The sequence below is a fragment of the Mytilus edulis genome, chromosome 9, assembly GCF_963676685.1.
Source record: "Mytilus edulis chromosome 9, xbMytEdul2.2, whole genome shotgun sequence".
Lineage (NCBI taxonomy): Eukaryota > Metazoa > Mollusca > Bivalvia > Mytilida > Mytilidae > Mytilus > Mytilus edulis.
Genome location: NC_092352.1, coordinates 48,959,080 through 48,974,423, shown reverse-complemented (window position 1 = coordinate 48,974,423; position 15,344 = coordinate 48,959,080). Strand labels below are relative to the sequence as shown.

Below are 15,344 nucleotides of genomic sequence, written 5' to 3'. Positions count from 1 at the left end.
CCTCTGAAAAACATTTTAAAAGTATATAAGTAGAACATTCTTAACAATATCACTCCGATGTTTTAAAAATATTTTCTAAAAATGTTTCATGAAATGTTTAAATAACATGCCTTTGAGATATTTTAACAACATTTCTTCATAATATTTGATGAAAACATTTTGAAAACGTTACGCTTTTAATATTGAGAAAATGAATTTATAAAACATTTTGTTGCTAATATTTTGACAACATTTTAAAATAATATTATGAACACATTTACCCCAAAACATTTTAAAAATGTTTCGCATTATAAATAAAGAATAACCTTATCATGCGTTAAAACTGGTAAGATATGACACTAGTTCACATTTATAAATCATTGTTATGCTTCTGAAAATATCTTGGTTAATTTGTTTAATATATTCAAAGAATAAATACGAGTGTAAGCAAGTATATTACAAAAAGGGGGATGATGATAATTTAGTCTGCCTTGATGTTGTGATGTGTATGTCCAGTGAACATTAGAATTATACAAACAGGGTTAAACTTAAGGGTTTTTTATATTATTTTAAAGTCTATAAATGCAATCACTTGTAACCACTGAGCATGTCTGAAAAGTTCTGTTATAAGCATTACAAGTCAGCCCATTATTTGCTTTAACAGACAGGGCTATATAAGCAATACTTTATTTGCTCCATCGCTGGCTACACATCTACTTATCAAGGGAATCTCAAATACGCAATGATTATCAAAGCTTTTGCTATTTGACAAAGCGAGTGTTGTTGCCTCTTTAATATATTGTTTTACGTTTTTGTAACTTGTACTTTTGTGTTGAGCCCTACAACCTATCGCCCAGCCAGATAATTATTTATGTGCCGATCCCAAGACAGGAGTTTGATTCAGTAGTTGCCGGTTCATTTCTGACAAATTTGTTTTTTCGTTAAACTTTATAAATTATGCCATTCCTTTCATTGTTAGAATTGTTTAAATTATACGCCTTTACAGGACGTATTATGGTAATGTATACTGTGTCCGTCTGTCGGTCGGCCTGTTGGTTCCTCTATCTGTTGCGTCAACATGTCCGACACTAACTCAAAAAAGCTTTAACCAATTTGAATAACACTTTGGGTGGACTGTTCACTTTTAAATGTTGTGGCCTTTGTAGCTGACTATTACACTGTGACTTTTTCTAACTTATATTTTATTTATTTGTTTATTTTAACTTTTGTAGGATCAATTAGACGTTCCAAAATTTATGATAAATTTTCTGAAATGCAGATTAAAATGGAGAATGGAAATGAGGATTTTAAAGAAGAATATAAGCTTAGAAATAACTACAAATATCCTGGAAGAGCAAATTTTATGAAGGTATTTATTATTTTAAATCCTCAATCTACATTACATGTATTTGCACAAAAATATACAATAACCATTACAAAACTTTTTTTTTCTATGTAAGACCAAGAAAATGTGTTCTTCATGGCTGGCTACTCTTTATAGTTGAGAAAACTATAGTGTCTTATTTTAAAAACTGGTGAAATTTACCGTTACACTTGTTTAATAATAAAAAAAACCCTCTAGATGTATAAAATAGCTACAATTGTTGCTTCACAATCAATTAACACTGATAAGTTGACACTTTTCAATATATTTTTGTAAAACCGCTGGATTTAATGAAGAGAAATATTTTATAGTGTAATTTTGATTAAATTAACTGAAATTTCAGCCACTTGTTTAATCACTAAACTGAAGGACTAATTTGCTTACATTTTATTTTACAGAAGCCAGCAGATGTCAAAGGAAATAAAAAGAATGGAACAAAGGAAACTTTGAAAAAGAACAGTGATATGAAAATATTGAATAAATGTTTTGCATTTATAATTGTAGTTCTATCTTGTATAGTGTTGACTAATTATTTATAAGGTAGCAGAGACAACAGTTAAAAAACTATGCAGCAGCAGAAAAATGTCTGACGGTACCTGTGATCAAACATGAGATCAAAAAATACTTTTAAAAAAATGCGCAAAGATATTTAAAATCAGAAAAAAAGAATACCTTTCTGTAAGTAAAACCATGACAAACTATATAATATTACGTGTTTAATAAATACAAAAAATAGGGTTATGTCAATGAGATATCAATCTAAATCTGACAAAAGTAAATAAAATATATGCTGATTCAACTGTAATCAACAAACAATTGTAAAATGAAATGTTGGGTAAAGATCAGTATGACAGCAGTTGTTTTTCAGATGCAGATCTAGGATTATGAGAAAAGTGGCCACATGCTCTAAACTAGACAAAGTTGAAGTGAAATATTTGGAATTAGATAAACCATAATTATAGCTCCATGCGGGGACCCAGGATCTCCCCATATTCAAACACGATCAACCATTTTATAATATTTTATAAAACGTTTGAATAATGATGTTAGAAAACATTTTTCTAATGATATTCATATAACATTTAAATGATGTTTTGAGAATATGAACATTATTAAAACATTTTAACATTTTCACAACATTATTTCCTGCAAAACATTTTTGTTTTATGTTTTAAAAATGTTTCAAGGATATTTTAATATAAAACAAACATTTATAAAACATTTTACAAACATTGTCAACAAAATTTAGAAACGTTTTAATGATGTCTTAAAAATATTCTGGAAATGTTATAGAAAATGTTTTGAAAATATTTGTGAAACCATACAATGGCACGTTATTTTAATATTTTCTACGATATTTTCACAACATTTTTCAAAATGTTTTAAAAACATAAACAAAATATTTTTGTGTTAACAGCTTGTCTTAGTGAGGCAAAATAATTGAGCCGAGCGTAACGAGGCAATTTTTTTTTGGAGGGTATGAAATGAATGGTGCAAAATCCTGCATTCTAGGTATTTTTAGAGTTTGATAATGTTTTGAATTTGGACACTTTTTATATAAATTTTTCATATTTTAAGACTTTTACTAACACCAAATTTTTATCAACTTTATTTAAATTTATATGTAAGATAATCATCCAAATATCACTGATTTGAGTCTGCTGCCAGAACATAGAACAAACATCGATTCAGTAGAGTTTTTTTCTATGGCCGGTTCAGTCAAATCGTTTCAGAATCATAATTTGGTCTGCTGATATCCTTATCGCGATGAACATGGAGCATGACAAGACCGCACAATCTCTCGCCACTGACTCATGCATGCTCTTTTCCAAGTTTTTAGTTTGTGTCAGGACAGTCTGTGTTTCTAAAGGTAGCACATCATCATCAACACAATGATCAATGTCTTCTTCCAATTCCTTCTCCATCAGCAATTCGGTAGCAGCATCGGTAGTAACAGTTTTGTTTGCAAAAGGGAATTAAGCTTTCCTGTAAACACCATCATACAGTCGTAGTTACAAAATATTAAACTCGCTTTTATGCTGACAAAGAGTAGACAAACTAGGGATAGAATGAGATAAGATACATGTATATGATTCTATCTATAGAGTAAGTATATGGGTACAGGGGAATTGGAATGGAGTTTTTGACGTTTGTACATGTAGTTTCGTCATTTCAAATTATTTTTGGAAATAGTTGGTGGTATTTTAGTTCCAGAATCTATAAATTTAGGGGTTAGGGTTGGGGAGTGTCCGATTCCGAAACCCCGAATATAAAGAAACGAAATTCCGTAGTCCCGAATAAGTAAAGACAAAATTAATCCTGCTGTGTTAAAGGTTCTACCATTCCTCAATAATATCAAATTGGAATATGGGATATTCTTTCAATTTTTAAGGTTAAAGAAACATAGATAAAAACTAATCCGTGCATTCATGTTTAATATTATTTATATTTCATTTATCTGTAAAGAGAAAGTTTAAAGTTCGTGAAATGAATACGCAGACACGACTGCCCCCTTGCGATGCCCAGTACTTAATTTGTCAAAAGTTGGTGAAACGGAGAAATGAATACACAGACAGGACTGCCCCTTCCGAAGACCAGTACTTTATTTGTCAGTCTACTTATCGTTTTTTGATTGTTCTAATGAAGTTATATGCAATACTCAGACTCTGTTCACAAAAAAACTAGTTTACTAGAATTATTCCTTCTTAACCTTCAGTGTCGCTTTTCCTTTTTCTGCAAGAGCCTGTTTTTAAGAAACAAACGACTGGCAATTTGATTTTTCAGAGGGAGGAATTTTTAACACCCAGCATGAACGGTTGTCGTTTGAAAATGCCTGTACCAAGTCAAGAATATGACAGTTCTTGTCAATTCGTTTTTGATGAGTTTTGTTGTTTGGTTTTGCCGTGTGATTGTGGGCTTTCCGATTGGATTTTCCTCTGGGTTCAGTATTTTTGTGATTTTACTTTTTTCTAGGTGAAATACGTCAATTCCGAATTGCAACACATTATAGTCATAATAAATGAATAAGTAACAACATGTTCATCATTTAAGAGTTTGAAAGGGTTTTAAGTTATTGAAATATATTAAATGCATGCCAATTTGATAAAATTCATTATTTTGCAGTACGTAGTCAATATACACATGTGCAAACGTTTATTCACAAAGCGAAAGAAGCATGTCATATATTAGAACTAGATAAAGGAAGATGTGGTATGACTGCCAATGAGACAACTCTCCATCCAAGTCACAATTTATAAAAGTAAACCATTATATTTTTCTAAATAAAACTGTGCAAACAAATACATCATGTGCATATAGTTGCTTTAAACTAATTAAAGCACTGTAAGCGCTGTAGACTGTTAACTAAAAACCAAGGCAAACATAATCATGAAAACTGTGGCAATGTTGCTTCAATTTTTTTTTTAAGATTTAAAAGAGCAAACATTAAAATTCATATATTGTACATTTATGTCCATTTAATGAATTCATCATTAAGGCAAATAATTCATATTTTATCAAGGCTTTCGAACATGTCGAAAGCAGTGGTACAAGTTCGCAATGATTGCAGTTTTTCTAGTTTGTATTAGTTGACTGTTAGTAGTTCAAGTTGACTTTAGTACGAGCTTGTAAAAGTATGAATGGACTTGCTTCCCTGGAAAGAAAACTGAGTTTGTGTTCTACAGAACAAAAGTTATGAGACACAAATCAGACAAATGTTTACTACTACAACGATCAAAGGTGAGGTCTGACTGACCTGCCCATAGTAAATGTAAATGACCCCCACCTTCACCCCAAGTCCATGATGTCTAAGTTTGGAATGAAATGACAGGTAATTAACAAACAGTTGGTCAAACATAATTGGGCTTGAAAGATATGTTTTCTTTAAAATGAGCCATACTAAAATGAAAATTTTTAAAGGACCAGAAATAATTCAAAATATACTTGGTAATCAAGGTAAATCCTTTAAACCTACTCATTTTTTTCAATAAATAAAATTTCATTATAAACAAGAAATAATTGTAACATAATGCTGTTACGAAGTCTCCCAAACAAAGCTCCCATAATTAGTCATTCCCATGGTCGCCTGACATTGGGCAAAGTCTAGTACACATTGGTTAGGTCAAGCGAAGTGATATGCATATGTGACGCCTATGAGATTGACCTTGTATGTCATTCAACTCTAGGAGTTGTTATCTCAATCTTTTACAATTTCTCAAAACACACACAAGAGGTGGTTGGGTGACCCGAGGGACTACCCCTATATTTCATTTGATTTTTTATATTGTCCCATACATGTATATATATGGTTTAGGGGTGGGGATTTCGACCTTTACCAAGTTTGAAACAGGAGGGGGTGGGGTGATCCTAGTGACTTCCCCTATATTTCATTTCATTTGTTATATTGTCCAATACATGAATATATATGGTTGAGGGGTGGGGATCTCATCTGTTTCAAAGTTATCAAACAGGAGGGGGTAGGGTGACCCTATGGACTCTCCCTATATTTCATTTAATTAGTTCGTTTGTCCCATACATGAATATATATGGTTTAATTTAAAGGTGGGGATCTCTACTGTTTCCTAGTTCTTAAACAGAAGGGGTGGGGTGACCGCAGAGACTTCCCCTATATTTCATTTAATTTAGAGGTGAGGATCTCACCTGTTTCCGAGTTCTCAAACAGAAGGAGGGGGTGACCGTAAGGACTCCAGCTGTATTTCATTTGATTTTTTATATAGTCCCAGACATGAGGATCTCGACTGTTTCCAAAATCTCAAACAGCAGGATTTACAGTGACCCTAGGGACTCCCCTCCCCCGCCCTATAATTCATTTGATTTGTTTTATTGGCCAATACATGAATATATATGGTTTAAGGGTGGGGATCTCGACCATTTCCAAGTTCTCAAACAGGAGGGGTGGGGTGACCCCCAGGGACTACCCTATATTTCATTTGATTTATTATATTGTCCCATACATAACTATATATTGTTTAGGGGTGGGGATCTCGACCGTTTCAAAGTTCCCAAGCAGGAGGGGTGGGGTGACCCCACAGACTCCCCCTGTATTTCATTTGATTAGTTATATTGTCCCATGTGAATAAATATGGCTTAGGGGTGGGGATCTCGACTGTTTCCAAGTACTAAAACAGGAGGGGGTGGAGTGACCCTATTGACTTCCCCTATATATTTCATTTGATTAGTTATATAGTCCCATACATGAATGTATATGGTTGAGGGGTTGGGATCTCATCCGTTTCAAAGTTATCAAACAGGAGGGGGAAGAGTGGCCCAAAGGAATCCACCTATATATGATATGATTTGCTTTACATTCAGGTATCGTATAATCTAGCTAGTTGCACTATTTGCGAAAATAAAGTAAGAAACTTCCAGCTATTTTAACTTACCTCTCAAAATTGAGAAAATAATATCCATTGAAATTGCAGTAATATGTTTACACTTAAAAAGAATCTAATATGCATTACCAACATTTATCACTGATAAAGAAAATTTAAGTTTGAGTTTCGGTACAAAATAGTTTCTGCTTTTTCTTTCTTTTACATAAATCTTTTGGTTTTCAATTCTAGATTTTATATTTATTTACCATGCATAGATGTATTTTTTCACCTGTCTTGATTTTTTATTAGTTGATCGTCAAAACCCGGAATTACTCTTATCCGCTTCTGGTATCGGATCAGATATTATAATTGTCTACTGCATCCATTTTGTTTTCAATGTTGTTTTTGTCAATCAGATCGATTTTACTCGTATTTACACATTATTTGTCGGCGATTTTCTATTAAAAGATAGCGGTTGAACAAAATGAACATCGCTGTCATGAATAATAATATTGAAAATGAGTTTTAGATCGTTTATTTGGAGACTTTGGCAAAAAGGTTTGCAAAGTTTTTTTTTTTTTATTTTCTTTTAAGTGGAAGGTCCATCGGGCATGTCGGGCGTAGCTAGTAACCAAGTCGAAAGTCCGACTGCAAAAGGGGAAGGTTGCGGACCTCAGACCACCGCTAATTTGAACCCCTGGACTCAGATCTAAATTAAAAAGATACGAAAATTTCGTCTTCTGTAATTTAAAATTGCCGCCAACAGCATGAATTAATAGACTACTGACGAAGTTGACTACGTATTGATGACAAACAATATTCCTACGAATTTTGTCATTTGGGAAATCTAAACTACTTGTCTTTATACATTTTCGGCGATTAAATATTTCATACATTTGTTCTGTGACAGCTTAGCCAAAAGATCAGGGGACAATAAACTACGTAAGGATTTCCAATGTGCTCTTCTTCCTATGAGCAACTTCAAAACTTTTGGGTGATTCGACGATCTTTCAAGGTTTTTCTGGTCATATTTTTTGTAATCCAGAATTAAAAGTATGAGAAAACTGTCCAATTAGTTATAAATAACATAATATCCAGATAGATAATAACAATGGCACATATTTCAGCATTTATTGGGTACAACACAAATCTAAGGTGCTCGCATAAGGCAGATTGACTGTCTAAAAATTGTATAAATCAACTAGGCGATAAATTATATTTACGTTTACATACATATGAAACCTTGCTAGTGAAGCTGGCTTATGTAGATGAAACGCGTGTCTGGCGTATAAAAATTGTAAGCCTCGTACCTTTGATAACTATTAGCATGTTGAAATGTATTATTGTTTTGTTTATTTGTGTATTTTCTGTCCTGATTGTTCTTGCATTTACGTGTACTGTAGTCATGTCATGTAATGTTGTCCTTTCAGTGTTATATTTTACACTGCCATAAAAGCGCGAGATTTGGTTAACCACAATACCATACAGGTTCAACCCACCATTTTTTTTTTTTATTAAAATGTCCTGTACCAAGTCAGGAAAATGGCAGTTGTTATTTTATAGTTCGTTTCTGTGTGTGTGACATTGTCGTTTGGTTTTTTTGTAGCACTTTGTTGCACTTTGGTGTTTCTGTTGTTTCGTTGTTTTCCTGTTAAAGTTGATGTGTTTCCCTCGGTTTTGGTTTGTATTCTCTCAATCGATTTATAACTTTCGAACAGCGGTATACTACTGTTGCTTTTTTTTAATGAGAAATCAAAAAAAAATATTAAAAAAAAAGATATGTTGATGATGTAACAATATACTCGCTCATGGTCAGCCCTTTTTGTAACATGGACCACGAAAGATAATTTTAAGATTCCTAGATTTTGTTTTGACTTTAGAGCCATTAACGATTTTACTTAGAAGGATGCTTATCCATTCCAACTAGAAGACACAATTACAGCACTCTCCATGTTATGCTGGTTCAATGTTGTTCATCATATAAAAACATTGTGCTGGCATATAAGAATGGACAACAAAAACCGCCATGCCGACTGCAACATTTTGGCCTCATTTGTAAAAATAGATTCTCTCTATGATTAGATGAAGCGTACCAAAGAATAAAACTCCCAATTAAAACTTGAAAGATTTAAAATAACAGATTAGATTTATTTATTTCGGTCATGTAGTTTATTGGAAAGGTATCGAGTGTGAATGTTTGCCGATATACGGAAATTGGAAAGAACCAATATATTCAAAAGATATTTTGTAGATTTCTCGTTTTAAAATGCTTTATATAACTTATATATAACTTGGATGAGAGAGCAACTCCATTCAAAAGATCCCCTAGAAAAATATCAGACGCCTATACTGGTATCTAAAGAAAAACACGTGTCGCTAGAGAGTGGAAAAACCAGCACATTGTATTGATCAACCAATTAGTGTTAGTGACTGATATATTATGTTGATTACCGCCGATTAAAGCCGTTCTTCCTTTTTACTCTAAAGTAAGCACTGTTATGTTAGTAACACACTCACGTTAACGAAATTCATATATTGCAAACATGTGGAAGCGTATTTTTAATATATCGAGTGAGATGCGTAAACGCAAAACGATGGAGTAGGGCAAATGTGAATATCTAAAAATGGGAAGTTGACAATTGAAATCACGTTTGTCATGCAAAAGGATCTAAATATACGAGGCAAACCTTATAGTTTTGATGTATAAAAGGTTCACTAGGAATATAAGATGTGAGCACCCAATCAGTATTTCTGAAAGTAAATTAAAGAACTTCGCAAACATGTGTCAAAGATTGTAAAACCAATTGAAATTTTTTTATACTCAACACCAATAATTAGTTTTCCCACTTCTGATGCAAAAATTATCATCCACAAAGATTCGAGTAGCATGGTACAGTGATGTTCTTCCCCGATATAAAATGAATAGAAGCTTGTGAATATTCAAATTGTACATTAAATAAATGATGGCAATATTTCTGTATCACATAATATGAGTTTTTCTCTGTTGTGCTATTCATTGGACAATATAGACACGTTTTAATTACCCATGCTGGCAGTGTCTATTGATTTTTTTTTGCAATTTTTTTGTGTTATAGCCAGAGCAAACATTGTCCAAAAAAATGAGAAATCGACTACCAAATGATTTCATGCACATGATTCAATACATTTTTGTAGCGATGAGTATTATAGATATCTTTCTAATAAGTCGCGAAAGTTATGAACATTTTATTTGTTGATTGTTTTATGAAATGACATAATAAAATCCGTTTCGGAAACACCCCGCTCTCACTATCACTAAGTTAGTACCTGAGGCATTTTGTCGGTTCAGGTGTTCTGCTAAAATACATGGTGATAAAGATCAAAAACTTTAATCAAACTGTTTGAAATCGCTTTTCATACAGAAGCTGTTGGTTAAAAAGACTCAAACTTAACCCTAAAGATCAAAGTGTAATTGGTTAACTGCAAGTTGTAATTGAAAACTAAGAATAGTTTGTCATATTTGGACATGGACACAAGCAACATGACCAAATTATCGGCCAACATAACATGATAGTCAAAATATTTCTAGTCAGCATCGGCAATAGCCTCTGGTGGTCATGTTTTTTTTTAATTCCATTTTAAAGATGTTAGGATTGTAAAAATAAAGCTTACGTTATAGTATATTAGTTACTAGTAATTAAATTTTTGAATATGTAGTTTCTGATCAAAAGATTACAATGTAAAAAGTAAACGCACGAATGATTGATATCTAGTGATGTCAACATCTAAGCACTCAATTGTTTAGCGTATGGTGCATTGTTTGGTTTTAGTTGTACTTTTCTTGATTAGTGGATTGATACCTTTTCTCTATCTATAATCAAAATAAAATATAGGCAAATAATTCATATCACAGCAGATTTTATTGAAGGAAATAAATACAATGTATGTTTGAGCAAAATCATGTTCAGTTCTTCATTCAACATGAGCATTATGACTTCATAGACACTCTTATATACAACTAAACTAAATTTTATACATTAATAAACTATTGAACAACTTAACAATAACAGAAAATGTAATACATAAAACAGAACACGTAAAATTATTCATGATTTAACGACCTTGAAAATTCTTTCACTATGGTAACTAGTTGTATCAGTTATCAAACATTTCCAAGGACGTCAGATTTCAGAAAAAAATAACATATGATAGAATAATACTTGAACATGACTTCTACACATCTAAATGGACGGATGAAAACTATAGCAATCGTTCACTGTCGTTCGTGAAAAGGTTATCGCTTTACTTTTGGAACCCTGGCGTTATCATAAATAAACAATACTACCACATGTATATAATACTGATATTGGAGCACTTGAGTGATTATTTTATACAATGTTTTGAAGTTATATGACTAACAAATGAAAGCAAAGAAAAGAGAAAAAAGTACGTTCTGTCCAAGAATCATTAAAACTAAATAATATTTTGTCAGTTAATTGAATTGATGATAATTGTCTGTTAAATAATTTCCTCCATTCTTTAAGAAACGAACAGAAATTTCGTTTTGTTCTGTAAGGTTCACAAAGACTTTTGAATTCAAGTATTTTTAGTCTAACTTCCTGATTTTCAAAATGTGTTTGGACTAGTAACTTGGTATGTTGGTTCGACTATTGGTTCCTGGGTTTGATTTTCACTTTCTCTTTTCCCTTTTGCAGAGTTGGTATATCTAAGTGTGACGGCCTGGTCAGTATTAATACCATTTGTAGCAGGTACTGTAGTTTTCAAAGGAGTACGCATGCGAGATCCACTTCTTGTTGGAGGCTTCTTGAAAGGCTCTGATACTGGTGGTTTCATCTGGTCAGCGGCTGCAATATTAAGAAAAAAAACATTAACCTTTTTTCATTATACTATTATACTAACGTGTTACTTTGAATGAAATAAATTGTATAAAAAGTAAAATCACAAAAAAAACTCCGAAGAAAGTTGTTATTTAAACGTTTTGCAGATAAAAGATATCAAAACAGAAATAAATAACTCGCTTTATACGTACACCCAAATTGTTCCCAAAAGGGTATCTTCTTACCATCCGATTATTTAACAACAAAACGCATTCGCTTCTTATGCATGATTCAGAATATTATAACTATACTATGTCTCAGTTCATGATTACCATAAATGGATGGGATTTGCCAAGGATGTTAAAGTGCCCGAGCGAAGTACCAAAATCCTTTTCCCACTGTTTCACTAGCATTCACCACAAGTAATTTTTAGTAAAAGCAAAACGATGATTGTTTCGACTTCTAAATCAGTTTAAGGAGGTAGACCTAGGTTAAGGGAAATAACTCATAAAATCATCAGTACGTTTGTGTCAACCATTTTCAAAAATATATTCTAAGCTTCTAGGTTACATAGATTATTTTCAATCTGTTTCAGGTAAATGCTTAAAATACATTGATGAACTTGACTTTTACAAACGCATAACTGATTTAAAGAGTTATCTCCCTGAACCAAGGTCTACCCCCTTAAAATGATTTAAAACTACAATGAAATTTGTAATATTAACAGCTAGTCTGACATTACGATATATATTCTGATTGTTTTCAAACGTACGGTACAGTTTTTCAAAAAGACTGCTTTTTTATACACATCATTTTATAGTCAAATTTGCTAAATGGTAACAACATTCGAAACTAAGTTAAAGATAAGATTCTAGTAAGATTTTCTTACAAATCACAGTTAAAAGTTATAAAATGACCTCTGAAACAGAATTATAATCTATATAACATATACGTGTTTGAAAAATGTGAATGTGCAGAACGTTTTGAATATCTACGATATAATATAATATTATATGATATAATGAAATATAAATATATCAAAGAGTCTAAAGAAAAGCTTGTTAGATTGTTTTCAAAATTGGATAAATATCTACCCGGTTGTTGATAAAGAAATATTTCAAATTTTGCTATTATTTTAATGCTTCGTAATATTTTGAACCAAATGACATGCGGAACCAGGTTGTGTTGATTTGTATTTGTAAAACAATTCAAACCCCCACTTCTGATAGGATTTCAGTTTGGATTTGAATGTTTTTTAAATTAATTTGTTTGGATAAATACTCAATTGTTTTATTTTTAAACTATTCAGGCGTGAGACAGTGTTGTCAAAATTTCACGCAAAAAACAGTGATATTGTGAGTTTTTAAAGTCTTAATCATTTTTCAAATATCAAATGTTCACAGTAAATTTTGACGTTCTCTTATCAATGAATAACTTTTCGTTATGATCTATGTTTTAGCAGCACTTATAAAACTATGAAATATGTTGATTGAAACAAAAGCAAAACACGATGAATACATTTTTTTAGATATGTAAATAAACTCATCATAGATACCAGGACTAAATTTAGTGTATACGCCAGACGCGCGTTTCGTCTACAAAAGACTCATCAGTGACGCTCGAATTCAAAAAATTTAAAAAGGCCAAACAAAGTACGAAGTTGAAGAGCATTGAGAACCAAAATTCCTAAAAGTTTTGCCAAATACAGCTAAGGTAAGCTATTCCTGAGGTAGAAAAGCCTTAGTATTTCAAAAAATTTTAAAATTTGTAAACAGTAAATTTATAAATATAAACATATCGATGACAATTCATGTCAATAAAAAAACGATAAGCCGAGTCGTCGAATCTTGGGCACTAATAATTTGAAATAGTAACGATTCAATGTGTTCAAAATGAAAGAATTTAACTCTATTTTTGTTATTATTACTACAGAGAGAAGTAGTCATACATTTCATAAGGGAAATGTCTAAAATTTCTAAAATGGCTAACATGTTTAAATCCTCAAAAGATAAAAAATAAACTGTGCTACTTCTAAACTATGACTAATCTAGTAATAAATATAAATGCATAAGAAGATCATCAGTTGTGAAAATACTAGTGAGTATATCGTATAATCAAGCCAACGATAATAAATGCATCAAACACAATTCATACAATACATACGATAAAACTCATCTAACATGGCCAAAGGATCTACAGTAAAGTCTGAAATGAGGAGTGGAAAATGGGTATGATGGATCAGGTGATTCTATATTCCGGTTACATTGTTAACGAGTTATTTACCAAACTACCTGGTGGACTGACATTAGGCATTTCTAAAGTCAGAACTCTGTCATTCATTGGTCGTCTTTGGTGGCTGTCTGTCATATGTGTTTTTCGTTCTTTTTATGAATGTGTTAATGTTTTCCTTTGAATTGCTTCATATTTTTTTATGTCAATACCCTTAATCCTCTAAAATGGTATCATCTTAGTTAGCCAAGGTTTACGTTCAAATGCCCTCATCTCCGAACTTGATAGTAACCCTTGGCTAGCGAAGACGGCATCTATTTGAGAACATTTATATTATATGAACTATCACAACAAATAGCAAAAAGGCAAACATATGCAGTGCATGGACATAAGTATTCGTTGTGTACACTTTTTCTTAAGATTTTGAAGGAGTTTGTTACTCACAATTCTCTTTTGTTTATTTGCTCATAATTTGTTTTGAGTTGTTTTTATTTTCTCATATTGTAAACACACATGATAATTATATGCAAAACGCAGTGGATTATATATGTAGTGAAAATATATATATATAGCAACGAATGCTTCTATCCGAAATATAAAAATGAAACTAGAATGCTGCGTAATCATATATTGAATTTCGTATGAAGATAGTTCATTAGATTTTTTCAATTTCTTAGAATGTTAACTGAAAAATGCGATGGTATGGAAAGTTTTTTAAATATTTTTAAATTGTTCCAGATACATCTAATAATGTCTCAAAAAAGATAATCATTCGAGGAGAATTCCTCTGCAAATATAAAATATATCTAAGAATGAAACATACCATCTCCAATGCCCCCAGATATAATTGGTGGTCTGTTTTCTGTTACAATTAATCTAAAATTAGAAAAATATAAGTAGTCATATCACAAAGGGGGAAAATAGACTTTAGAAACAAAACAACATACACAACAGACATTACTTTAACTTTTTTAAATAAGAAGGTTCATTCCACAGAATAATGATAGAATCAACATAAAGAATAAAATGCATCTAATAGGGAAATGTATCGGTATTTTTTTATGAATACCAGTAAAAGAGGGACGAAAGATACCAGAGGGACAGTCAACTCATAAATCTAAAATAAACTGACAACGCCATGGCTAAAAATGAAAAAAGACAAACAGACAAACAAAAGTACTCATGACACAACATAGAAAACTAAAGAATAAGCAACACGAACTCAATTTTGTAATATTTTAAAGGGCCAATGGCTACTATAGTTATTCAAAGTAACAGCCTTATAATTTAATAGGAGAAAAATTTTCTAAACTTTGTGTTTATTGGGGTAGAATATAAAACTACGTAAAGAAGTTTATTAATTGAGGCGACAGTAGTTCACCGTTGTTTGATCTCGTAAATCGATAAAGATGAGACAAACCAATGTTAAAAGCAAAAATTGAGGTAATCGTATGAACTCCACAGGGATTGTGACCGAGTGCATAGACAGGATAAACGATCTCTGTTTATGCAAACAAAGTACTTCGATAGTTGTTCGATTGTATATTTCAAAGCCATCACGTGCGTTTTATTGCTAAATTGACGCGAAAGTTATGCAAAAAT

General features: G+C 31.8%; 1 protein-coding gene and 1 long non-coding RNA gene across 7 annotated transcripts in view; one reads left to right on the top strand and one right to left on the bottom strand.

Annotated features, from left to right (window-relative positions):
- Positions 1-291: 291 nt before the first annotated feature.
- On the top strand, positions 292-1,861 carry LOC139488522 (uncharacterized). Its single transcript, XR_011656021.1, has 3 exons — positions 292-325; positions 1,212-1,348; positions 1,762-1,861. It is a non-coding gene; the product is annotated as an uncharacterized lncRNA (long non-coding RNA).
- Positions 1,862-10,576: 8,715 nt separating this feature from the next.
- The window catches only part of LOC139488521 (protein TBATA-like), a 29,618-nt gene continuing 24,850 nt past the window's right edge, over positions 10,577-15,344 (bottom strand). For 3 of the 6 annotated variants that reach the window (XM_071274221.1, XM_071274222.1, XM_071274220.1), the window contains exons 7-9: positions 14,566-14,618; positions 13,677-13,718; positions 10,577-11,540 (exon numbers count right to left, since the gene is read on the bottom strand). In XM_071274221.1, the coding sequence (XP_071130322.1) occupies positions 11,302-11,540; positions 13,677-13,718; positions 14,566-14,618 (334 nt within the window). In that variant the 3' untranslated portion in view covers positions 10,577-11,301. The remainder of the gene's footprint in view (positions 11,541-13,676; positions 13,719-14,565; positions 14,619-15,344) is intronic. The other 3 variants (XM_071274224.1, XM_071274225.1, XM_071274223.1) reach the window with 1 other exon arrangement.